This window comes from Clinocottus analis, unplaced genomic scaffold (genome assembly GCF_023055335.1).
Source record: "Clinocottus analis isolate CAN_PGR_092001 unplaced genomic scaffold, fCliAna1.0.p SCAF_17, whole genome shotgun sequence".
NCBI lineage: Eukaryota > Metazoa > Chordata > Actinopteri > Perciformes > Cottidae > Clinocottus > Clinocottus analis.
The window spans coordinates 11,733,206-11,757,466 of record NW_027175898.1 but is presented as its reverse complement, the minus strand read 5'-3'; the positions used below and the strand labels follow the sequence as shown (position 1 = coordinate 11,757,466).

At 40.3% G+C, this 24,261-nt stretch overlaps 4 protein-coding genes across 4 annotated transcripts in view; all 4 read left to right on the top strand.

The window, feature by feature from the left end:
• The window catches only part of myo10l1 (myosin X, like 1), a 38,655-nt gene extending 37,401 nt beyond the window's left edge, over window positions 1-1,254 (top strand). Inside the window, exons 42-43 of the mRNA XM_068580191.1 lie at window positions 66-257; window positions 706-1,254. Coding sequence (XP_068436292.1) covers window positions 66-257; window positions 706-810 — 297 coding nt within the window. The 3' untranslated portion in view covers window positions 811-1,254. The remainder of the gene's footprint in view (window positions 1-65; window positions 258-705) is intronic.
• Window positions 1,255-4,521: 3,267 nt separating this feature from the next.
• Window positions 4,522-10,000, top strand: pttg1ipa (PTTG1 interacting protein a). Its single transcript, XM_068580188.1, has 7 exons — window positions 4,522-4,747; window positions 5,556-5,608; window positions 5,958-6,066; window positions 7,378-7,480; window positions 8,175-8,240; window positions 8,744-8,790; window positions 9,311-10,000. The coding sequence occupies exons 1-7, from the start codon at window positions 4,660-4,662 to the stop codon at window positions 9,346-9,348; spliced, it is 504 nt and encodes a 167-aa protein (XP_068436289.1). The 5' UTR covers window positions 4,522-4,659; the 3' UTR covers window positions 9,349-10,000.
• An 866-nt stretch (window positions 10,001-10,866) lies between these two features.
• On the top strand, window positions 10,867-14,833 carry sumo3a (small ubiquitin like modifier 3a). The gene is made up of 4 exons (XM_068580190.1): window positions 10,867-11,006; window positions 11,852-11,980; window positions 12,147-12,218; window positions 12,399-14,833. Exons 1-4 carry the CDS (start codon window positions 10,986-10,988, stop codon window positions 12,459-12,461), a joined length of 285 nt encoding a protein of 94 aa, XP_068436291.1. The 5' UTR covers window positions 10,867-10,985; the 3' UTR covers window positions 12,462-14,833.
• A 4,177-nt stretch (window positions 14,834-19,010) lies between these two features.
• Window positions 19,011-23,931, top strand: LOC137787585 (thrombospondin-type laminin G domain and EAR repeat-containing protein-like). The gene is made up of 12 exons (XM_068580187.1): window positions 19,011-19,124; window positions 19,575-19,948; window positions 20,360-20,450; window positions 20,546-20,702; window positions 20,795-20,926; window positions 21,015-21,085; window positions 21,417-21,575; window positions 21,653-21,854; window positions 21,974-22,206; window positions 22,921-23,099; window positions 23,231-23,332; window positions 23,554-23,931. The coding sequence occupies exons 1-12, from the start codon at window positions 19,026-19,028 to the stop codon at window positions 23,705-23,707; spliced, it is 1,953 nt and encodes a 650-aa protein (XP_068436288.1). The 5' UTR covers window positions 19,011-19,025; the 3' UTR covers window positions 23,708-23,931.
• The last annotated feature ends 330 nt before the right edge of the window (window positions 23,932-24,261 follow it).

The window sequence follows — 24,261 nt, the reverse complement described above, 5'->3', positions numbered from 1 at the left end:
CACACAAAATACCTGACAAGTAACATCTTATGTTTTCCTCTCCTGCGTTTCCTCTGCCTTTGTAGTGTAAAGAAGGTGGTTTCCCTCACGATCTGTGGCTGAGCGTGAGCGCTGACAACGTGTCCGTGTACAAACGCGGTGAGCCGAAGCCTCTGGAGACCTTCCAGTACGAACACATCACCTTCTTTGGGGCTTCACAGCCGTGCACCTACAAGATCATCGTGGATGAGAGGGAGATGTTCTTTGAGACGCCGTTGGTGAGTATCTATTCATTATTTACCTTTTATTTCATTTTTACAACTACAGATTATTTCCATCGCAGATTATTTGTTTGGTCTGTAAAATATAACAATAAGATATCTTAATGTATCTTTTTTTTATCGAAATTGTGAAGAACACCCATCACGCTCTTGTTATTTTTGCTGTTTAGTCGAGTTTTATGTGTTGTCATATGATTATACCTGTTATTATATGTTTTCCATGTCGGGGAGGACTTTTTATTTGCCTGATTGACCCAGTTCTTTGAGGCCTTGTTGCTTTGATTTTCTTCGTTTTTTATATTCTTATAAATCCCCCGACGTTATGGAAATGAAAATGAAAATTTGCTGTATTACCGCTTTAATTTTGCCATCAAATGATAATTTAATCACAGCCAGATCTGGACACATATTTAACCACCACATTTTTTTTTCTTTCTCTCTCGAGGTCGGGGAGATCACCAAAATCATGAGGGCTTACATTAACATGGTGGTGAAGAAACGTTGCAGCATCATGTCAGTGACCAGCATAACCAGTTCCTGGGTCAGGTGATTCCTACAAATCAGCCGAAGCCCTCTGTTCATCCGGTTGGCAACAGATGCCTCGAGCCACATGCATCGGTTGGTTATTTTTGTTTATGGAGGCAGTCGCACCGGCCGGCTATTCCACAATGAAGAGTGCTGGACGATCGAACGTGGGGGGAAAGCGAGATAGAGGTGGACACGGAGCCCAAACGCACACTCTACTGGCCTGGGTCTCACCTGGGATGAGGATAAGGAATCTCTTTAGAAATGCGCATGACAAAGAAGACAACCTGTATTTCGGGACGGCCCATTCAAATACATAACCTGCCAGTACTAGTCCTGCATGTAGATGTTCAAGCACACTCCAAACGTCTCTCCGCTTCCCTTTCCAGACTTAACTCAGTAATAACAAGCACAACTCAGCCGTCCAGTCCCAGTCTGTCCCAGTTGGCGCCCCCCCCCCCGCCCCCCCGCCACCCCTCCATGCCCTACCCAACCCCTAGTGCACTGCCAGACAGAAGAAAGCCACACTTTCTCAGTTAAATCTCTTTCTTTTCTCACTCCTCCAATTTCAAGAGTCTCTCTCTTTCTCTTCACGTGTCCTCGCTCCTGTTGCATCTTTGTTTGCTGTTGGTATTGATTTATTACGCTAAATTCTTGCTTGCTTTCTCTCTGTTGTTCTCTCTCTCTGTCGTTTATCCGTCACATCCGCTGTGTCACATCTGTGTATGACTGAGAAAAAAGGACTCAATGATGATTCTTCTTCCGGCTACTAAAAGGGGAAAATGAGCTCCCTGACATAGTGTTCACTCGCTCGCTCGTCAGTGCCACCGTGTGGCCACAAGAAGAAGACAAAGCCAAAGGAAATGGCTTCAAATATTTCTGACCAATATCAAATAGATATTCTTGAGGAAAAAAAAGAGTAGAGGTTTTGCTTTGGAGGCTCTCCGGTCATGTTTACCTTGACGTGGAGAGTCAGTGCATGGTTAGCAGCCTCACTCGGCTCGACAAGCAATAGCAACCAGAATAGTATGAGTTAAAACATTTCCCTATCTATGTCTACATTTAACACACACTGCATATATCTAGTGTATATTCACATACTTGTACACATAAACTGAACCAACATGTATTGTTTTGTACTGTATATCACACATTATAAGAGTTATTATTGAATCTTTCAGTGGCCACTGTACAGTATATAGATGCAATGTGACACCTCTCGTGTAATATACATGCAAGTGAATGGTGTGAATAATGACCACTGTATCTCTGAATATGATGCCAACACTGTACATCATTCACTGGCTGTGCCATTAATGTGACTCACGGAGAAACGAATAGTAAAAACACAGACTATATTGAGACGGGCTGCCGCGGTGGTCATGTTTCCACAGTGTTTTCATGATTTTATCAATGTTGTTGCCTGTGGGACTCACTCTGCAGCATTAATTGGAGCCATACAATATTGTATATCCTTGTCTGCTCATGCTATTCTCACTTTATTTCTTTATTAAGATCAGTGATTTGAACATCGATGCGTAAGAGCTCCAGTTTGTCTGTGTTTCCAATCTGTCTATGAACATATGACTTTTATTACTGATACTACTAGTATTACTGTACTGTATGCCCTTTGCTATCTTAACCACCCTGAAGTGCTGTGTCTGGAATGCTGCTGCTGTGTGTGTGTGCGTGTGTGTATGTGTGTGTGTGTGTGTGAGTGAGAGAGTGTATTTATGGTGTAACAGTTGGAAAGAAAAAGAGAAATGAGAAAAGAGAAATGAGAAGTGTTTGTCATGAGTGTATTCATAAATAAGACGTATTTATATGACTATCCTTTGCAAAGAATGGTGTCGTGATTGTGAGTTAAAGGGTAAAGCATGGGATTATTAGGGCTAGGGGTTATTTCATTCGTATTGTACTGTATGTATTGCAAGGTGTGTTTGGGAGGATAATGTATACAAATATATATATATATATTGGATTTTTTTCAGTCTCAGTGTAAGAGGAGCAGATAAGACACTGTGAGGATATATATGGGCTCAGAGATGGTTTTAATTGTGCACTGGGAATTCACGGCTTTATGTGTGTGTGTGTGTGTGTGTGTGTGTGTGTGTGTGTGTGTGTGTGTGTGTAGGTGCGAGTGTATTTTTGGACTGAAAGTGAAGTCACTGTTCTTTCATCTGACTCTGCGGCACTGCAGAGAGACGGCAGCATCCCTATAACACATCGCAGTAAACAAAGTGTTTCATCAAATATTAAGCGTGAGAAAAGAACACTGTCTAATAATTGTCTCATTTGGTTTAGGTAAAGTTCCTAAACTAGTTATTTCTGTCAATATTTGCCTGACAGTTATGGGTTGCCAGATACTTAATTGAACTTCTTATGTTAAAACTGTCTGTTGTCGATCTGGAGTGCCGCGTTCGGAGCCGTAGCCTGAATTTTAGAAATACTGAGGCCATGAGTCCAAGACTTCAACCCATAACCCAACCCCTACCCTCTAGAAAATTAGATCACACACCAAAATGATATTATGATAGAGGACATTTTATCTTTTTCTTAAGGTTCAGTTATGGATATGGTTAAGGATTTTATTTCCCTCCATGGTTTTATGCTGTTTACAAGCCCACATTAGTATTTGCCCTGCATGTAATCAAAGATAAAAGTGTTCTTAAAACAGTCAACCAATATACATTTTCAATTTTAGGACTTAAACTTCCTTTACTACTTTTTCTAAATTGCCCAAAATTTGTAGAAAAAATAGCACGGACATGACCTCAGCGACCTCAACAGTAGCTTCGGCCCTGGCGTTATCCTGCCTATAGCGCTAGAATAACTCACTGACAGGTTCCTGTTTGAACTTTAGGTTACTTTAATTTGGGCTAAAATGAGAAGAGAACCAGAGAACCCATAAGCCATAATGAGGGAGGAACCTGTCTGTTCTAGTTATTCTACATCTATGGTTCTGTCTGTCACTGATATTGCACTGAGTAGGAAGAAGTTGCCCCGTCGTTGCTGAACTGTGATCAGCATCAACAATCAATAATACAATTGAAATGAGATTTTCTGACCCCAAATCTGTTTCCAAGGGCAACTTCATCACAAAGGGTCCTGTTATCAGCCGCAGGCGGCCAGAGTGGGGCCCATTCTTATCTTATGTTATGCTTATTATCATCATTTACATAGTGAAACATTGTGCTTGTTATGAAAAAAAAAAAGAAAAGAGAGAGATATGTGTGTTGTTCTTTTTTTTAATTTGTAACTGGCTTTACAAAATTATGCTTTAATAAATTATTGGAATTATTGTCCTCTATTTCATGTCATCTTTGTGAATTTATTTTACACACACGAGGATTAGTTGAAAAGAACAAAAGACATTCATTTAAGCACTAGATCCATTTATATGTTTCCTTTTTATGCTACTTTATACTTCATCTGTATTTCAGGGGGCAGCATTACACTTTACATTCTTCTGTGTTTAGACATCAGTTCTAGTTACTTTAATCCTTTCCAGATTAAAGGAATATTAGGTTTTTTTTTCATTTTCAATGCAATATTTTGACTTACAATGTAGTATAGTTTTATATTGCTGACTTGGTTTGTTTTTTTTACTTCAATATCTAGCGTACTTATGTACTAGCCTATTGCCTAAAAGGAAACAACTGCACAGACGCACACGCGCCTCCCTCCTCCCTTGTCCTGGGTGCGTAATGAGCTTGCGTCAGGATTCAGCGTTTGGTTCCTTCTCGGCAAGTTCACTTTTCTAGTTTCGGGAACCGAAACATTTCCGGTTTCTGCTCCTGCTGCTTTTTCCAAATCTTCCCAGACAAAAGGTCCAAGGACTAGCATTTGGAATAACCTGCGTCTCCGAGGCGCAATGATGGATTCGCGGATTTTCCCCGCTGCTCTCCTGCTTCTCTTCGGTTTGGCGACAGTGTTCGCTCAGACTTCCGCACCTGGGCAAGGTAGGAGTGGGAACCAGTGACTCTGTGGTGACCGAGGAATCAATGGCTGCTAAAAATCACATCTCCATTGTTATTTCATCTCGTTAGAAAGCCACACCTGCTTTAGTGAAGCCTTCCTGTGGCCACGAATTACACTATTCTCTCTCTCTTTTTAGGACTTTCTGTTGAATATTGGGAATGAGACCCCAAAACGTTATTTGAGCTGTGTTGGTCCTGATTTATAATCCCTTGTTTGTATTTTCTGGAGTGGATTTATCATAATATAGAGAACATCTTGGGTAAAGGCTATATCAGCTCCACATAAAGGCAAAGTAAACAGTGATATCCTTGAGCCTTTGTTAGTTTCATATCTTTGTTTTTTTTTGTTTTTTTTTAACCTCAGCAGGAACAATGTCTCTTTTAGGTCACAATCTCAGGTTTGTTGTTTCAGAGTAAAGAAACCTGCAGCAACAAACAAAGCCACTTCACGAGACATTGTTGAAACTTTTAATTTGACAGAAACATGGTCGACAAAGAGACAAACCAAGCTGTTGTCCTGTGCAGTCTGCTGATAATACCGTGACTGGTCTGAAGCCTGTGTTTACTGTGCTGTGTCTCCATGGAAAATGCCTCAGGAGGATTAGCAGTAGTTACAAAAAAACCCAGTGAGGCCACATTTAATCCGCTTCTCATGGTGTTTTCAGCTAATATTGGAATACTTTTTGGACCTCTGACAGCCAACACGTTGACTGAGTTCACTCCCTTATTTACACTTTGTGGATGATGATTTTTGATGTTAAAACAAAATGTGCTTCCCCCACACACACAGTTTGTGAGGCGAAGAATGCAACAAACTGCGAGGAATGTCTGCGAAATGTGTCGGTAAGTCCTGGGGTGGAATGGGGGCTGGTGTGTGTGTGCGTGTGTGTGTGTGTGTGTGTGTGTGTGTGTGTGTGTTCGTGTGTGTGTGTGTGTGTGTGTGTGTGTGTGTGTGTGTGTTCGTGTGTGTGTGCGTGAGAAATAAGTGTTCAAGGTGTTCTAGGCTCCACCTCCACACCTGTTGGACTGGTTTGAGGAGTAACTGATCTGTCATCCTTTCCCTCCCTCCTACATTTTCTATTTTGTGTGTGTGTGTGTGTGTGTGTGTATTCTATTATTGTCCAGAATGCCTCACCATAAATTGTTTGTTCAAATAGTATTGAGACCATTATTCGTTTTTGTATTTTCACAGTGCCTGTGGTGCATCAAAACCAAGTTGTGTGTGACGTATCCAGTGAAGACAATCCTTCCACCCCACGCACTCTGTCCGCTGAATGACGCACGCTGGGGGCTCTGCTGGAGTAAGAGAGTGCTCTTAAGCCATCTTCATCATCAAAGACATCTTTTTCAAAATATACATAGTGTAATCTCACATTATAATATTTCATCGCTGCAACAGACTCCTTTCAAATTAAGCAAAAATACATCAACTTGACTTCTGTGAAAACTTATTTATTTTGCCAACATTGACATTTCGGCATTTGATTTAATTGACTCGTAATTAAGCGAGAGAGCTGTTCAAAAGGGCAGCAACATTAAGTGGTTGAACAAAGAAGTGCAATGTCATATTTATTCAAAATGTGCTCAGGTCATATTCTATATTTTTTATTGATTTTTTTATTTACCACATGGGCCATTTAAAAACACAGTAGGGCCATAGTTTAGCCACCCATGCTAAGATATGCATGCATAAAGGCAAAGTATACAACTTAAGGTGATGCTCATTAAAAATATATAGAAAATACTTGTTTCTTATTGGCTGACAGTATGTAGTTCCATTCTGTTCTACTGGTAACCATAGCAACAGCACTTCTCTCTGTTAAAGGGCCAACAATCTTAAAAAATAATAGGAGTGTATGCGATTTTAATTTTACTGATAGTAAGTAGCCACAACGCCTCATCCTCCACTTAAAAACAAAGACACCCTAGCATTTTGTAAACATAATGCGTTGTAGGGTAAAGGCAATAATGGCTTCTATCACAATATATATTATAAACGTATACAACAATGTCAATATATATATATTGTGATATACCAGTAAAATACATTTCCTAAAACAATCTGTTGCAAATTTGCTCATGGATAAAATAATTGCAAAAACTGCAAAGAAGTACTGAGACAAGGAAATACATTAGAGTGCATAAATGCTGTGTAATACATACACACACACACACACACACACACACACACATACATACATACATACATACATACATACATACACCAACAGTTTAATACAGTCCAGGATATTTCAGGGACTAGTAGCCAAGTCCAAACAAGATAATAAACGTACGCGCCTTATCAAGCACCTCAAGGTCAGATTCCAGCAAAATGTTGGACGTGACTAATTAAACATTCTGAAGTAAGAAGTACTTTAACATTTTATGTACATTTTATTAACTGAAAAGTATTTTATTTCTGTGAATGCCAATTTAAAGACTTGAGGACTGACCTTTTTATGTCTCAAATTCTAATAATAACATTACAATCAAACGTCATTAAAAGGGGTTTATAGTCACCTTCTAACATACATATAAAGATTAGTGTGATTAGAGTGATTATATGGGGTAGAAAATAGTTTAAGATCGTGTTTCTCTTTCTCGGTCTGTAGTGAATTTCCAGACGCTGATAATCACCTTGGCAGTAATTGGTGGGATTATCATCATCGCCTTCCTGGTCTGCCTGTTCTGCTGCTGCAAGTGTGAGAACTTTGGGTAAGTGTTTGCAAGAAAGCAACTACATTCATAGAGTACTTATGTGATGACCTTTTGGCAAAAGAAAATGCTCAAACTTTACTCGTGTGTTATTGCCAAAGGATAACTGTGACCCGTCTGTTCGAGTGTCTTTCGTTAGCTTATGAGCAAAAAATGGTATTTCGATGAGAATGATTCACACATCTCATCATTATCTGCTTCCTGCATGTGATCCCATCTCTCCCACTCCACCCTTTTAAAGTATGTTTCTATAAATAGCTGACCTTCTGAGATATGCAGCTGTATCTCACCCAATCACCTGCTCAACATAGGTAGCACACGGCTACTTTAGTCTGTAAAATGAAGTCGATGGCAGATCCACAGGGACTTGTAGTTTGATGATGAGATATTTTTTTTTATCTGTGGCTTCTCACAGTGGCTTTAAGTTTAGCGATAGTTAGGTTCAGGTATTATGTATTAGGTTAAAAATGGTTAACTTTAGGGACACACTTATTGACACAGATGGGTTACGTGTGTTTTTTCTGTGTTTAAGGCCAGAGTAAGAACTTACTGTGGGATAACTACCTTTGTCACTGTGTCATGTCATGTGATTCAGTCTAGTCATGTACATTCTGTCAGCTTTGGAGTGGTTATCTTTAAGTTTCTGCACTCGAAACACGATAACGCTAACCTTGGTCTTGTGGTCGTGTGTCAGATCCCGTAGGTCGGAGGCCAAGATGGAAAAGCAGGCCAATAAGACGAGAACCAAGCAGGAGGAAAGGTGAGAAAAATAATGCTTTGTGAAGGCAACACAAGTCTGAAGCCTGACCTGGTTCCTTCTTTTGTGAATGCATTGTAAGAAAGATGTTCCGAGAGGCATCGCCCATCTCCACAAGTAACCTAAGATGCCCAAGGTGGACTTTAAATTGCAGTTAAAATTGTTAATAACAATGTTAACAATGTTATCTGTTTCACTAAATATACTTTAATAAAATATCTGAATAACTAAGTCCATATTTGACTTTTCTGGGTCTGCACATCTTAGGGTGCATGTTAACATTTTCCCTGTATTACTTCACTCTTGTAGTCTCTTAATAGTCTCATGTTATACAATCTACGGGACACCTGACACACTAGCCGCCCATGTTGCATTGTTTGTCGTGATCCACATCAGTTTCCTTCATAGCAAACTACAAAACCACACGTCAAACTTGTTTGAGGCCACATGACGTTTAAGTGTACAAAAAATATGATCAGTCTGAAGAGACTTCTTTGTCCTTACAGGAGGGCAGAAATGAAAGTGAGACACGATGATATCAGGAAGAAATATGGTGAGCGCTCTTGCTGACGCACTTTTTCACACACACACATGCACATAGTTCAGATACATTTGTTTTTGTTGCGAAATGCTAAATATGGGCTTATGAACTTTTGATGGAAGAATTAATTTCAAACTGCAAAATGAGATGAAGCTGTTTTTTTTCTGGTTTACACTTGACAGAGATTATTAAAGAAATAGTGAGATGTTTTAGAAAATGAGCTTATATGATTTCTAGGGAAAGCTTAGATAAGAAAAAATTACACAAATCTTATGTTTGTAGTAAATATGAAACTACCTGGAAGGTAGTAAGTGTGTCGTTTTTAAACTAGTTTTGGGATTTGTACAAACACAATAGTAAACTTTAGACAGAGCCAGGCTAGCTGTTTCCCCTTGTTTCCAGTCGATGTGCTAAGCTAAGCAGCTTCTGTAAGCTTTATATTTAACTCCTAGGGAGAAAACAATATTACACAATCTCAGACTACTTTCTTAAATCAATGCATGACTCCACTGATTGTGTTCTGTTTCTCCAGGTCTAAGTGGGCAAAATCCATACTCCAAATTTGCCTGAGACGATGTACAACTTCTGTTTTCCCTGAACGCTGAACTCTCACGCAACAGACATTAACATCATGTCTTGAAGACAAGATAATTTATGTAAACTATGACCAAGACAATTTCAGAAAAGTGACAGTTGTTTCGTGTATAATGTGATTTATAGGCTCGTCTGGCTTCCTCCAGCCAATAAACAGGAATGTTGTGTTCAGCAGTTAGAGGCAGCAGTGTTCTGCAATACTATAATAGTCAATCCTTTGGCTATCAGTTATACTATTTATTAGGGTTAGATTTTAAGTTTAATTGTACAGAATGAAAAATAATCCAGTTTGGTTGCTGTACCATCTTTTTTCTTAAGAGAATCTGTTGCATCCCCAAATCTGTTTTGCTTTTCTGAGTTGCTGCTGATTTAGAGATGTACTTAGAAATGTATCTGTTTTTTTTTTTTTACTTTGTGAGTTCTTTTTTTGTTCCAAATTGACTTCTCCCTTTTCAAAATGTAGGAGGCCATTTTTAGTGTGGTACTGCTGTATGATTCAGTGAAATCAATACATCTTCACCCTTGCTTCGATGAATAAAGTAATCATTAAATTCTAAAATATTAAATGTGTTGATCCTAAATTTCAATGATTTGCAGAAAATTAGCCTGTGTATCCTGTAAAAACACACAAGCCAAATAAAATACTTTGAATTAATTATTGAATTAGTGCTGGACTTTTATTGCTTTAGTTTTGCCTGTATTGTGCTTTAATTGAAAACCAAACCACTTCCTTAAGTTTTGTATTTTGGGTTATTAAAAAATGAAAGTTAATTGATTAACTTTAAAACGGTTGTGGCTCTCTGATACAGTACCTCACTTTGAATGAGTTTAAATGCCTAAATGCACCTGCTGTGTGAGGTAAAGAACATTTATATTTTATACCGACAGTATTTGGAATATTTTGTCAGAATTTATCCTGACCATACATTTAATCTGATACATCACAAACACAATTCACCAGGCAATAATGGGTGAGTGAATTCGCAAAGAAATTGACAATGCTAGATTGTATTTTTCTGAAGAAGCAATTTATATTACCAAGGGAAATGAACAAATTACTATCACTGAAGGAAGCTAGTGACACATCAGTGATTACAAATAAAAATGCATTTTGAATGCCTCAATATGAATATAGACATTAGAGACTAGTGAGGGTTTATACAAAATCAACCATTTTGCTGATGTTATATTTTATGTTTATATTTGTATATTGCACTTGAACAATTGTTGTACATGCTCTTATTTACATAATGACTTCCACATGTTTTGATTTTCTTCATGACTTAAATCAATATTATTTAGAATTGTGTTATACACAATTTACCACAAATACATGCTAAAGTACGAATAGTGGGAGATGTTGTTACAGTCCCAACCTTCCTAGTTTTTTCTGTCCGCGTGCTCGAGTATTTTGCATATGTGCGCGCCCCCGTTTCCGCACTCCCGCGGTTTGTTCGTCACGTGGTCCTCCCAGATCCAATCGTCTGTGTGTAACTTCGGTCCAAAGCGCGTTCCCGTCAGCGGAGGAAAGGAGAGGACAGAAGGCGGCAGAAAGACAAATACTGCCCAATTAACCGACTATTCTGAAAACACACACACGAAATACAGCCAAGATGTCAGAGGAAAAGCCAAAGGTAAGATACAGGTTTATAGAGCTGTAGATTTGAAGAGATGGCTGAGTCGAGCTTCTGCCAAACCATTTCTCAGATGTGCAATCTAAAATGGCCTGGTTTGCACGTTTCTCTGAATCGGCGCAGTGTTTGTTTCGCAAATGAATGAGTACCCGCACAGCCATCTACGTTTACCTGCGCGCACACAACACACTGGAGATGGCGATAGCAGATATGCTGTCCAACGAAGCAGAGTCTCGAAAACCGCGAGCATAAATCCCAATCAAACCATGATTGTCATTTGCGGATTTTTTTTTCTTTGTCAAAACGGGACCACGTTATGTCCGCAACGCCACAAATGCCGCAACTGCAGCGGCGTCAAAAGAGCGCCAATGGCGGTGAACGCACGCATATGAACGGACTAACGTAGCTGTGTTTTTGTGTCTCTTTTTTAAACGTGCCGGTGCTTGTTTTGCCCCCGTACAACAAAACAAAAGCGCTAGCGTCGTTAGCCGGCAGCTAAACCCAGCAGTGGTCTTAAAGGGCTGGCGTGTCAACCAACAAGCCCGGAGCTAATCATGCTAACGTTAGCATCTATGACTGAAGCAACACATTGTACCCAGCATGCACTGCTCTGTAGACGTTTAAAACCAAAACGAGCTCGCACTAAGCACAACAGTGGAGACTGTATACATTCACATAAAGTGACAGGCTTGCAGCCTGAATCTGGTAACTGCTCACTACATGGCTGTTTTAATAGTGCTCTATTTTGTAGGGCATCTGTGATTGTAATATAAACTCCTGACTAATGTTTGTGGCGTCACCGTTACTGCTGGTTTACCTGATGTTTAATGTGTTTGTCTCTGCAGGAGGGAGTGAAGACCGAGAACGATCACATCAACCTCAAGGTTGCAGGGCAAGATGGGTCGGTGGTCCAGTTTAAAATCAAAAGGCACACACCACTCAGCAAGCTAATGAAGGCATACTGCGACCGACAGGTGAGCTGAGCGCCTCAATGACTGCTTTCCTCTGCGGCGACACTATTATTTTGGGTTTTGCTGTTACACTTCAGTCAGCGTTGCCCCTTACCTGCACACTTGGCCTTGCTCTTACTGCCCCCAAAATTGCGTTCCTTCATCCTCATGTCTGTTGTCGCCTCTGCAGGGCCTCGCAATAAGGCAGATCAGGTTCAGGTTTGATGGCCAGCCTATCAATGAGACGGATACACCTGCACAGGTAAAATTGTATTCTCTTTTCCCTGTCATGGTCTCTCTTTACCTTACTGACCGTTAACATTCAGCATATCTAAATAGTCTTGAATCAGAGAGTTTTATACTTCTGCCTCTGCATCATTTTACCCGTTCAGTTATTGTTCATATTCACTGACTGGATTCTCTTTCCCTCTGCTTCTCTCAGCTGGAGATGGAAGATGAAGACACCATAGATGTTTTCCAGCAGCAGACAGGCGGGCACTGTTAAGCCCTCCCCACCTCATTGACGACCACGCCCTCTGCCACTTTCACTGTCCCTCCCCATCGCTCCCCTCAGCCTATTATTATTATTATTATTATTATTATTATTACTATTATTATTATTATTACGATTATTGTCATTATTATAATGATAATGATAATAATGATTATTTCTTCAGTTTCAAGATATCTGTCATGGTTTTTCGTCAGGTGTGTCGGGGGAGGGGGCTCCTCAGCTGTTAATGTACTCGTCTCAGCCAGGACTGAACTTTTGTGCGTGTCAACAGTCTCTCCGCTGGCCAATCAGGACAACAATTCCTTCTGGCAACGCAGGCTGTGATTGGACCAACAGCACGTCACAGCGGTTCCTGGTTTGTCAGCGCTTCTCATTCACTCTCCAGTGAAAGCTTAGTATCCAGTAGTTTGTCATGGTTTTCATCCATCAGGGTCAAATGCGAGGCTCTGCCAGTTTTTGTCCGGGGTCACAGTCAGTGGGCATGAAAATGGTTTGAAGTGGAAGCACTATCTGAACTTAATACACACGGGTCGCCTTCCATTTCACTTCGCTTTTATGTGTTTTTTGTCTGACCAGTGGCTCCTGCTATTCTGTCAAAAAGGTATTTTAATTATCTCTACATTTTAGATGCTTTTGCTAAAGAGTTCTGCAATGCTTTTGTAATTATTTTTTTTTGATTTCTCTTTTAACAATTAACAACCAGGGAGCTTGTTGATTTTCTTGTACAGAAGTATCAGAGTGAGCGTTAGATAAAGGTTGGGTTGCTTGGACCAATACTCCAAAGACCGAACTTCTGTTTCATATTTGATGTACTTGAATCACTCTAAAGCAAACTGCAAGGTCAAAACAGTCACATTTTTAAGGGAGTTTGTATTTCATTGATGTTATTTCCTTCCTCTTTGACTTCTACTAATTGAGAAAGGTTGTGGGTATCCGTGGTACAGACTATTATTTGCTCATCCAGACAAATGCCTGTTTAGGGGAAGGGAATTTAATGTATCCTTTGATACGGTAAGGGTCTGGCTTTGTAAGATAAGTCTATTGACATAGAATACATAACTCAGTTTTCTGATCAAGCAGGCCAGTGGCCAGTCCTTATGGTATTCTTAGGAGTGGCTCTGCTTGTGGCTTTTACATTTTGGGGACTGAAAGTAGTGGGTGGGTTGTGGGTGGGACTGAATGTCGTTCCTCAATGCTGTTTTGGGGTCAGCTGTCTCATCTCTGTATTGTCCTTGCGAATGTTGGCTGATGGGACAGCTTATTCTACGTGTGTTTTTGAAGAGGAGCTGATTCCAGTTGAAAAGAGATGTCCAACAAAAGTCTGTGTTTATGGCAACACGTTTTGAAGACACTTTTCACTGTCACATTGTTTCCTTGTGTGTACAAGGCAGACAATTCAGGCCGTTTGTTCAAAAGCCCGACTGCAGTGCTGCAAACGGTGAGACCCCAAGTAGTGACGAGTGTCTTCAATATGTTACGGTTCACACTAGGATGCTTGCAGTTTGGTGCATATCGGGAGGGCAAAGAGGCCAAGCAACGAATTTGGGAGAATAGTGTTTTCTACCCAGAGGGCACTGTTCTTTATACGTAGATCACAGAGTTGATTATTTGATGGATGGCCAGGCATGAGCTTGGGTTTTTAAGTTCAGTCGGGATGTCCTGCTGGTAAAGTAAGTAGTCCTTGTGCTCAAATCCTGCAACGGTGCAGCTTTATTCAGACTGAGTTGGATCATGACAACACTTTTTGGTTTATTTTCAGATGAGGCTACATCTTCGGGAACACTAACTGATTAGTATTGTCATCACTGAACGAGGTTCGACTAAAGTCTTGCATACTTAAGTACAACAAAATAAAACTAATGCAATTGCAGAGGATGATTTCAACTTTTTTTGGCGCACTGTGAACTCCACTTTTCATATTAACTGTACTGCCACCTGCTGAAATATTCACTACTGTCCACTCTGGCCTCAATAAATATTCAATTACATTTAAGGACTACCCATATCTCGTCATTTCCACAGTCATTAACATCAAGCATGAGACAACTTCCATAGACGTGCTAAATCTACGAGTGATTACTCTCGAGGACATTTCTCTGCACAAGCCAACAAGTAACAATCCTGGTTTTCGCTTTCCAGTCTCTCAAAATAAGAGCACAGTTATCAAGACAGCCTTCCACTTGCATTTGAACAACTGAGTTAGTTTGAGCGAGATCTCTTGAGCTGGCTAACAAACGAGCTAAGCCATGAAACTTACAAAGAACGGGGCCCGCGTCTTGTCATGTTATTTGTTTCTCTACTGATTTGTACATTATTTGTGGTCTTTTACTACTGTATACAATAAATATAGTTTGGTACTCAGATTTGCGGTTGCAAGCATCATTATTTCGTATTTGTGTATCCAAAAATTGCTCAAGAATTAAACTAAATGTTTATTAGAATGCTTTACAACTACCTGCCCTCTAAATTGCCGTGTGTCTGTCTCTGTGTGTTAGTCCTGTGACGGTCTGGAGAGCTGTCCATGGTGAACCTGCCTTTGCCCAATGTCAGCGTAGATCGGCTCCTTTATAAAATGTCTGTGTGATATATAGTTGTATGTTTTAAACATAAGCATTTAGGTTTTTAAAGAGGTTGCTTCTTCCAATTGAAATTAAATGCATATACTGTCATAATGACCACAATCATTTTGAAGGTTGAAATTTAATTTGTATATCGTTGAAGACTTTGATTTAAAAATTGTCATGGTCTTTTTGCAGACCATTTATATAAACCTTTTTTTTTTTAATATCCCTTGTGGGCCATTATGCAAGACGAGGCTTCTCTTCCCACTGAGGCCCTGTTTGACATGTATGCCCAAGTACAGAAAGAAACTCCACGTGTCCTGATGACAATAGACAGCTAGGTGGTGCCAGTTAACTACGATAGTCTCACGCGTCTGCCTGGCTTGGTTTATCCTCCACACAACACACCTGTACAAAAATATAAAAGCGACAAAAGAATTCTCCATAGAATGAAGAATGACATCGGATCAAACCCAAAGTTCAAATAACTTATTTCAGGAGGGCCCTGGAAGGCAAATGTATTTTAAAAGTCACCTTGAGAGACCAAGGATCACCAATTGTCAGATAAATTGCTGGTCTGATAATTATTTCAAATAACTTCCAGGAAATCCTGAGTTTTAGAATCTTAAATCTCATCTGACACACTGACTGTCACATTAAGCACAACTGGAACAGTGATACGACTGATAGCAGCAGAGTGAAACCAGGAATAAGGAAGAGCAGGCGCGTGAATGGACAATTTCCATTCACTTTATCTGCATCTCAACAGGTCCTTCTGAAACTCCATGCCTGGAAGGAAGAAAGATGAATGAATGGACAAGAGCAAGGCAGAGTTCATATCTTGCATCCTGATCTATGTGCCGTTCATGCTTTTAATGTGGGCGAGAGGAAGAGAGGCAAAGTGCATTTGCCTTGTAAATGTGCCAGTCGGAGGATGAGAGGCTTCGGAGAGATCTGACAACCCGAGATACCGACGTCTGTCAAAACAGTCTGATTATTTCCTGGTAACCAACAAACCGGGATCAAATAGACTTAGACGTGGAAATGCATTGTTTTGTGGCTAAAACTTTGCATTTAAAAGTCACCTCCTGCGATGTAAATATTGTGCCAAATCGACCCTCCATGTCATTGCAGTGATTCCTAGTGTCGCTGCCCTGGGATTTCATTACTTTTTCCACTGGTAATATTTACAGGACATTCTTTTTTGATACTTTAATATCACAGCTGAGTTCTTGCACATTCCACGGTTCCTCAGGTAATAAACTACGGGATAACGGCTAATACCATAATAGCTCAGCTCATATCTATCTGTCCATTAGTGGACCAAAGGTTACATACGTTCTGTTGGTTTTAGGTTGTCTTTGAATTACATTTTGTCTGCCAAGGCCTCTCGTGCCGTGAATGTCTGGAGGAATCTGTCTTTTGACAGTTTCTTCCCCCCATACGGTTACATTAAAATAGTCTGTTTGTCTGTCAGTCTGTCAGTCAGTCAGTGTATGTGAGCGCACACCCACACACACACACACACACACACACACACACACACACACGCCCACACCGAGTGTAGCAGCTCACCCCTCTGGCAGGTCTGTGTCATTAGAGGCGGTTGAGGGAGGGTGAGTGACAGGCTGGTTGGCTATTTGCATGGCTCTGGTGTTTAAAAGGAGCTGCAGGTGCAGGATTCTCCACACATATGCATGGATTCTCCCCTAAGCACAGAGGAATCACAGCTTTGGGTATTTTCCTTTTTCTATTTGTAAATTGTAGGTAGCCAGTATAGCTTTTATTGACTTTGAAAAGAGTTTGTTGGCTGGACATTTTTCTTTGGATCTAAAAAAAAAGAAGAAGAAGCTCACTTGGATCAATATGAAGAAAGCATGGTTGTCTGGTTTGTATTGTAACTTCAGATAGAGACAACAGGAGCCACACATAGACAAATATGGAGATGTTAGCTGGCAACTGAACCGAAGAAGCTTTTTGTGATGACATTGCTCATATTCGTGCACCTCCTCCTGGGGTTCAGGGCCATTGATTCCACTGCAGACACATGGAGACGCTGCACAGGTATTGTACCATTTGATTCCATTTTACCTCTTTCAACCTCAGCTTTGCTCTCTGTTACTTCAGCTCACTTGAACAGATCTGATGTTCAGTTAATGATTATTCAAAGGATGGTTTACGGTTTCATTTGAAAACCTGGGAAACCCCTCCAGCTAAAATTCTTCTGGATAATTCCAACTGTCTGTCTGCTTACAGTGAAGTGGGAGTGTTTGTGTGCGTGCAATATTACCTTAATTTAACATCCACAAACAAGTACAGACATTGGATGTGGTTAGGATTCCACAACACATCACAATATCAGGATGAACAGGGTGCATGTTTAAAGGTGTCTCATCAATCTAAGAGGAATTCTCTTTTGTTATTCAGTTCCCGCTGTTCGAGGAACCTCTTTCTTTATACAACCCCTCCTAAAATCTCCTACGGTTCCACCACCACCCAGGGCTCTTTCTCACATATCCGCGACTCCTGCGTGCCATGTTATTCGTTGATTTATTAGTTTATTGCAGTTATTCTCAAACTTAGGCGTGTCCCCTCAAAAGCAAAGCTATGACTTTTGTTTCAAATGATATGTATTAACGTTTTAGCAGTGTGGTCCGAGTACCACACTGTACAAGTACTGTTACTTTAACAAAAGTTTCTACATGGCTGCTACTACTAAATTATTGTTTTGCCATAATGCCGGTAAAGCCGCAGCCAGGTTGTCTGTTCATGTACTGTACTTATGATTCTTGTGAACGTGATTTCTCAGGAACACCTGGAGGGAATTTCTTCAAATTTGGCACAAGCATCTTCTTGGAATCAAGGATGAATTCATTAGATTTTGGTGGTCAAAGGTCAATGTCACTGTGGCTTTATGTCCTTTTTGTTCTCATGGTATCTCTGAAACACTGTGAGTCAATTTCTTAAATTTGGCGCAAACTTACACTCAAGAATAATCTGATTAGAATTTGGAGGTCAAAGGTCACTATGGAAAACACTGTTTTTGCCATAACTCATATGCTCATTTCCCACAAATGTTGAACATGATAACTTGATTAAGTGATACCATCCTGGACAGACATACATGTCAACTACGACATGATTGGTTGACAGAGACATGCAGCCGCAAAGCAGTAAATCTTGTTTTTTGGTTATGAATTATTTGCTCATTATTTTTTTGAATAATCGATTGACTTTTGGGATTGTAGAAAAATCTGCATGGTGAGAAATGTTTGTCATAATAAGGCCAAGCCCAGATAGAAACCTTCACAATCATTATCATTTCAAAGATTTTGCATGGGAAATGAATTAAGACAGATTCATGATATATTTAATTGACTCTTTCAGCTTTACTTGAATAAACTATTAGCATCATATTAGATAATGCTTTATACTTGTTGTATGTTTTGTATGCAACAATCTTATTTGTAATACAAAACAATCATCACTTTAAATTGTATTTGTGCTTAGTTACTTATATTTGTAAAGTAACTAACTAAGTAATTATCAAGTAATTACAGGGAGTAAAAAGTACAACATTTCCCTCTGAAATGTATAAGAGTGGAAGTACAGCATAAAAAGAAAACACTCAAAAACTACTTTGTATACAGTACTTAAGTTAATACACAAACATTCCATCAATTCTTATGAGAGATTTACACTTCACTTGTCAGAAAAATGCACATAATTTGGGAAGCAAACAAAGTTGTTTTGTTCTGTTAATATCAGAGTTCCTTTAGAGAGAGACAACTCGTTTAAGAATTTCTGCATCAACAGCCGCGAGCAGTAAAACAATCTTCCTGACCTCTTTATTTGCTCATTATCTGCAGATTTGCTCCCTCTGGATCTTCTCTCCTTTGTCCTCGAGAAGGACCCATCCAAACTCATGGCAGGGGTGCAAGTGAAGCAGGCTGGAGGGGTGAGGGGTGTGCATTTCTCAAGCCCCAATCCCTCTATGAGCTTTCCCTTCTCCCAGCTGCTGGTGGACTGCGACCTGTTCCCCAAAGAATTCTCCATTGTTGTGACACTAAAAGTCCCGAGCATCGCCCCAAAGGTGAGCATCCGAGTTCCTTGGTACTGAATACCAGTGCTGGAAGAAGTACTCAGTGAGAAAATACTCATCCAAATTAGTACTCCAAGTACAGAAGAAATCTCAACTAAGAGATCTATTAAAAGTGCTCATTCCAGAGCATTACAGAGCAGAGTATATTTTGGGGTAGTTTTATTTGCTATGTAACAATGCACTGTAGTTTATAAAACTCGTTTAAACATTTTTTACTCCTGAGAAATGATTCAGAAGCAGTAATGGTGTAAAAAGTACAAAATATCCCTCTGAAATGCAATGCAAGAGTAGAAAAGAGTTTCTAATATGTTAGTACATTAGTGGACTATTAATTAATCAACTTACTGTTGCAGCTCTGCAGCATTTGAGTAAATACACTTTGTTACTTTCCACCTTCACTGAACACAGTGTGTCTGAGTGTTTTTCCTATTTACCTTCCAGAGAAATGAATACATCTTTTCCTTGAAGGAGCCAAAGCAAGTAGAGAAAAGAGGAGTCGGGGAGGAGGAAGAGGAGCACGATGAAGGGTACATTTTGGAAAGGAATCAAGAGAGGACTGTCAGTGAAGTACAAGGACAAGGAGAGAGGGAGAAGAAGAGGCGAGTCAAGAGTAACACAGAACGTGGACGGGTCATCCTGGGACTGAGGTTCTCGAAGAAACGTCTGCACTTCCTTTTTAGAGGTCACGGAGGGGTCGTAGAGCGCTGCGTCTTTCAAGGCGCCGGACTGGATGACAATAGGTGGCACACACTAGTTTTAGGTGTTGACAGTCATCACGTTAGGCTCACGGTGGACTGTAACACACCCCTGGAAATGTAAGTTTATGTTTTTTTTCTCTCTCATTTCTGTACTTGTTCAATTGGTGGGTGCACTGTCTGTCTCCTACGATCCTCTCTTCCTGTTACCTCTGAATACCCTTGAGGGATATAATGTATCCTTCACCACAATATAGTGGCTCTACTCCAATCTGCTCGCACCCTACAGCCATATCACAGTTGCCTGACAGTACATGATAGATGTTTTTTAGTGGAAACGGCCTCTGGCACCCAGTCGGGGAGAAATATCAGCTCCTGTGCGGTGCCTATACAATACGATTCCTGTCTCAGTCCTACAAACAGAAGAATGGAGGATACTTCTTTAATTACTGTGTCCTTAAGTTATATTCAAAGAGTAAAAACAACTTACTTCAGCTATTAGAAATAATGATGTCTTTTTATGGCAAACAGTGTTCCCTCCAGGCCTTTTCCCTCAGACCTCAACATTCAGGGATCTAAATTCCACATTGGCAGTCGGGGGAGATGGAAAGGCTTGTATTCAGTAAGTCTTATATTTCCTTTTCACTACCTTTCATGATAGACCACACATGTTTTCTCATGTCCCCTCTTTTGATGGTTACCTGCTGCCCCACGCAGGGTCTGTTGCGCCAGCTGGTTTTGGTGCCAGGTTTGGCTGCCACCCATCACATTTGCCCTTCTTCGGACCCCCAACTGGCAGTGCTGTCAGTACCACCACTTCTCTCAGACCTGCATGTCATGGAAAGAGAGGCTCATGACCAAGTGACTTCCTATGGTAACTTGCAGACAGATTCTACAGTACCTTTCCACACAGTACGATGAAAGCCGTGACATATATGTTTTCCTGCTTCGATCATGAACTCTCAGAAAGAGAGGAGCGAGTGTCAGTGGGGTTGGAGCGGTCATGCTCAGTGCTGGTGCAAGGCCAGATGTGGTTCAATCCGCTGAGGAAATGCCTTTACCTCTGCGATGGTGCAGTGTGGATCCCCGTGCTGGAGGGTGAGACTCCAAAATCCAAACATCCGCTCACCAGAAAGTCTTTATGAGGTTGAAAATTGATAAAATGTTCACCTCCTTTTCGACTCAGATCATAAACGACTTGACTACGTATTGGAACACCAAGTCCTCACCACCAGCTCAGAGACACATGATGTAGAGGTAACCTTCAGATTTGTAAAATATTCATATTTACATGTTTATATATTTATGTCCAAGCTAGTATGCAGAATTTGGTTAATTTTGTTTTATTGTTCTTGTGAAATACAAGATTTACATGTTGGGACAAGAATGCCATGAGTCACAAAAAAACATAATTTGCGCTTTTCAATTTTTGTTTTTCTGATTGTAGAAAGATATCCATTCCTAAATGTAATCCGGTCAATATTATAATATATTACATTTTCTGTTCCAGTACTACTTTTGACTTGGTTATATTTCTGCATAAATATCTTCATCTCTATCTTTTTGTTTTTTTCTATTCAATCTTTAGGTGTTCGAGGTAGCTGGCATAGGTCTGATGGCTGCAATGGCTCATAGGTCAGCCTTGGGCTCGGCTGTGTATCTGTGGCGCCACACAGGTTTCCAGCTCTACCAGAATATCAGCACATATGGAGCTCTGGCATGGAGACACTTCACAATGGGCAAGAAGGTATGACAGGAAGGAAGACGTGGGTTTTGTAACATGAATCAAGCTGATATTTCCGGTGTTTCGTTACTTTCATCTAGATATTTCTGGTGGTGTCTAACTCTGGCGACGGGCCAGACAAGCGGAAAGAATCAGAGACTGACATTTCTGTGATTTACAAGTGGAGCAAAAGAAGAAAACAGTTTGTGCGCTTCCAGACTCTGCAGACCTACTGTGCACGGGACTGGGAGGCCTTTAGCATTGATCAGCAAACCTATCTCGCTGTGGCCAACCACAGACAAGGTATAGACATTAAATATCCATGAAACGACGACTAGTTTACTTCCAGAAATCTTAGCATGACATTCATAAAATATCAAACTTCTCTGTTTCATTCTCTCTCTTTCTGGTTTGTCTTTCAGGTGACAATAATCACACTATAGACAGTGTGATATACAAATGGAACGGGTTAACAAAGTCTTTTGAAGTTCACCAAATGCTGGCGACCTCAGGGGCGTACGACTGGGAGTTCTTCACAGTGGGGCCGTACCATTTCCTGGTGGTCGCCAATGCCTTTGATGGAGTGACCACCTCTGTAGACTCAGTGATATATATTTGGGTTCGTGGAAGCTTCCAGGTGTTTCAGACAATTAAGGTGAGCATAAAAAAGACAAAATAAATGCAGCATTTGCCTCAAAAGACTATCCTACCACAATACAGAGTCAATTCAGAAGGTGTTTGAGTTGTGGAGGGTAAATTGGACGTAATAGCACTTTAGTGTAGCATTTTGCTGCATGACTTCCATACCATTCATCTTCTCCCCAGCTGGGCTTTGATTTTCTCCGATGAGATCTGTATCTTTGAGAGGAGTATAAAAAAAACTGTCTCGTCTGAACGCACAGAAGGAAGGGAACACAAACAGGGAGAGATAAAAGGGTAATGAAAGAGAGATGGGGAGCAAAGAACGGGTGTGTCCGTGTGGCCACGGGGCCAAAAATAGAGGTGTGCGGTTTGCCATGATTTGCTTGAGCGATAGCAGTGCTTCAGCATGTAACTGATAGTGAATCATATAAGCCACATTTGAAGAGGGAGTGTTGACACATTGATAGTCACACAAAATCATAAGCAGATGATTTAGGGGAACTCCACAGCTGGATGTGAGGCACCTTGGGGCAGGTGGAAATTAGTCACGTAAAAGCATCAAATTATATTATTTTTGTCATTTGCTTTACATGTATTAGTTTCTTACCTGTTTTTCTTTCAGCGTCTCTGTCAGTATGTTCCAGCAAACAATCGTCAAAAATGTACTCACGTCTTTCGCCCCAAGTAAAACCACTGGGCGGTTTCTCTCCCATTGTTGCCAATCTAGACGTTCTGCGCCACAGATTGGGAAATGTTTCAAATTGGAAGTCGATTCTTCTTAGTCGTTGCCAATGGACACAGACTCCACGGCAAAGGACCAAGTCAATATGCCATCAACTCCACCATCTACGAACTGGACTTGACTGGGCAGCTGTTTGTCCGCTTCCAGGATATTGTCACCTACAGGTACAGATATGCAAACACCTTGACATGCTAAGTGTATACATACAGACTCTGAGAACATGTTCCGTGTAATAACATGTTATTGCTGCCATTTCAACCTCTCGTCATCACTTCACACATTTCCATCGCTCCAGTGCAGTGGACTGGGAATTCTTCAGCCTCGGGGAGGAATATTTTCTGGTTGTCGCAAACTCCTTCAATGGAGAATCCTACTCTCTCAACAGCATTCTTTACAGGTACTCAACTTGTCAGCAACACCCCTACCAGTGGGAAATAATTCATCTATTCTGATTGCCCTCTAATTTAATGCTGTTGTAATATAGGTATATTTTACTAGTGAACGTCTAGCACTTTCGACATGTGAGGTTTAACAAGGAACCAGTTAATCCTGGGCCTAGAGCCCATTTTAAGTACATATACAACCTTTGTCTGATTCGTCCTCTCTGTTTGTTTTTAGGTGGCAGGGATATGAAGGATTTGTTCCTGTTCATTGGCTCCCAACGATTGGGTGCAGTGACTGGGAGTTTTTTAGCTCTAAAGGAGAATCATATCTGATCTACTCTAGTGCCAAAGCACCTCTCTCCAAAGTGTTTAGGCTGAAAACACACTAGGCAACAAAATTAGAGTGTGTTTGTTCACTCTGTTTATGTTTGAGCCTGTGTCTGTCCAAGAAAACGTTTGAAATAATATTTTTAATGTGAGTGTGTTTAAATAAATGTGCCTTTATAATACCGTGCCTGTTCTAAATTTACATTGAGACATCCAGTCAGGGAGGCAGCCATTAAGATCATGAATCTGAGTAAACATCTAAAATATGACAGTAGGCAGTAAATCGGCGTAAACTAATTAACTAATTAATGTAACAGTTAAATTAATTAGTTAAATGAGAATGTTGTTTTGTAATTAGAACATTTCAGAAAAAATATGTTGGTTGGTGGATTTTGGTTAAGGGACCAGCCCTGCAGTTACCCCACACTATCAACAGACACCGCTAGTTTATTTGATTTACCTATTTTTTACACAAATGTCACATGTTCAAGAATTGTATTGGAATATATCTGTATATTTGTGTGCTTTGAGTAAAGTAAATAAATAGAGCTTTTTTTTTTTAGAGAGAGATTTTCAATTTTCTGTTTATATTGAGCATTTTTAACATTAATATTAA

Coding starts and splice junctions, on each gene's coding strand:
- LOC137787585 (XM_068580187.1), top strand. CDS start 19,026: ATGAGCTTTCCCTTCTCCCAGCTGCTGGTGGACTGCGACCTGTTCCCC. Junction 21,576..21,652: donor ACTTCACAATGGGCAAGAAG/GTATGACAGGAA, acceptor ACTTTCATCTAG/ATATTTCTGGTGGTGTCTAA. Junction 22,207..22,920: donor AGGTGTTTCAGACAATTAAG/GTGAGCATAAAA, acceptor TTGCCAATCTAG/ACGTTCTGCGCCACAGATTG.
- sumo3a (XM_068580190.1), top strand. CDS start 10,986: ATGTCAGAGGAAAAGCCAAAG. Junction 11,007..11,851: donor TGTCAGAGGAAAAGCCAAAG/GTAAGATACAGG, acceptor TTGTCTCTGCAG/GAGGGAGTGAAGACCGAGAA. Junction 12,219..12,398: donor AGACGGATACACCTGCACAG/GTAAAATTGTAT, acceptor TGCTTCTCTCAG/CTGGAGATGGAAGATGAAGA.
- pttg1ipa (XM_068580188.1), top strand. CDS start 4,660: ATGATGGATTCGCGGATTTTCCCCGCTGCTCTCCTGCTTCTCTTCGGT. Junction 7,481..8,174: donor TGCAAGTGTGAGAACTTTGG/GTAAGTGTTTGC, acceptor GTCGTGTGTCAG/ATCCCGTAGGTCGGAGGCCA. Junction 8,241..8,743: donor AGAACCAAGCAGGAGGAAAG/GTGAGAAAAATA, acceptor TTGTCCTTACAG/GAGGGCAGAAATGAAAGTGA.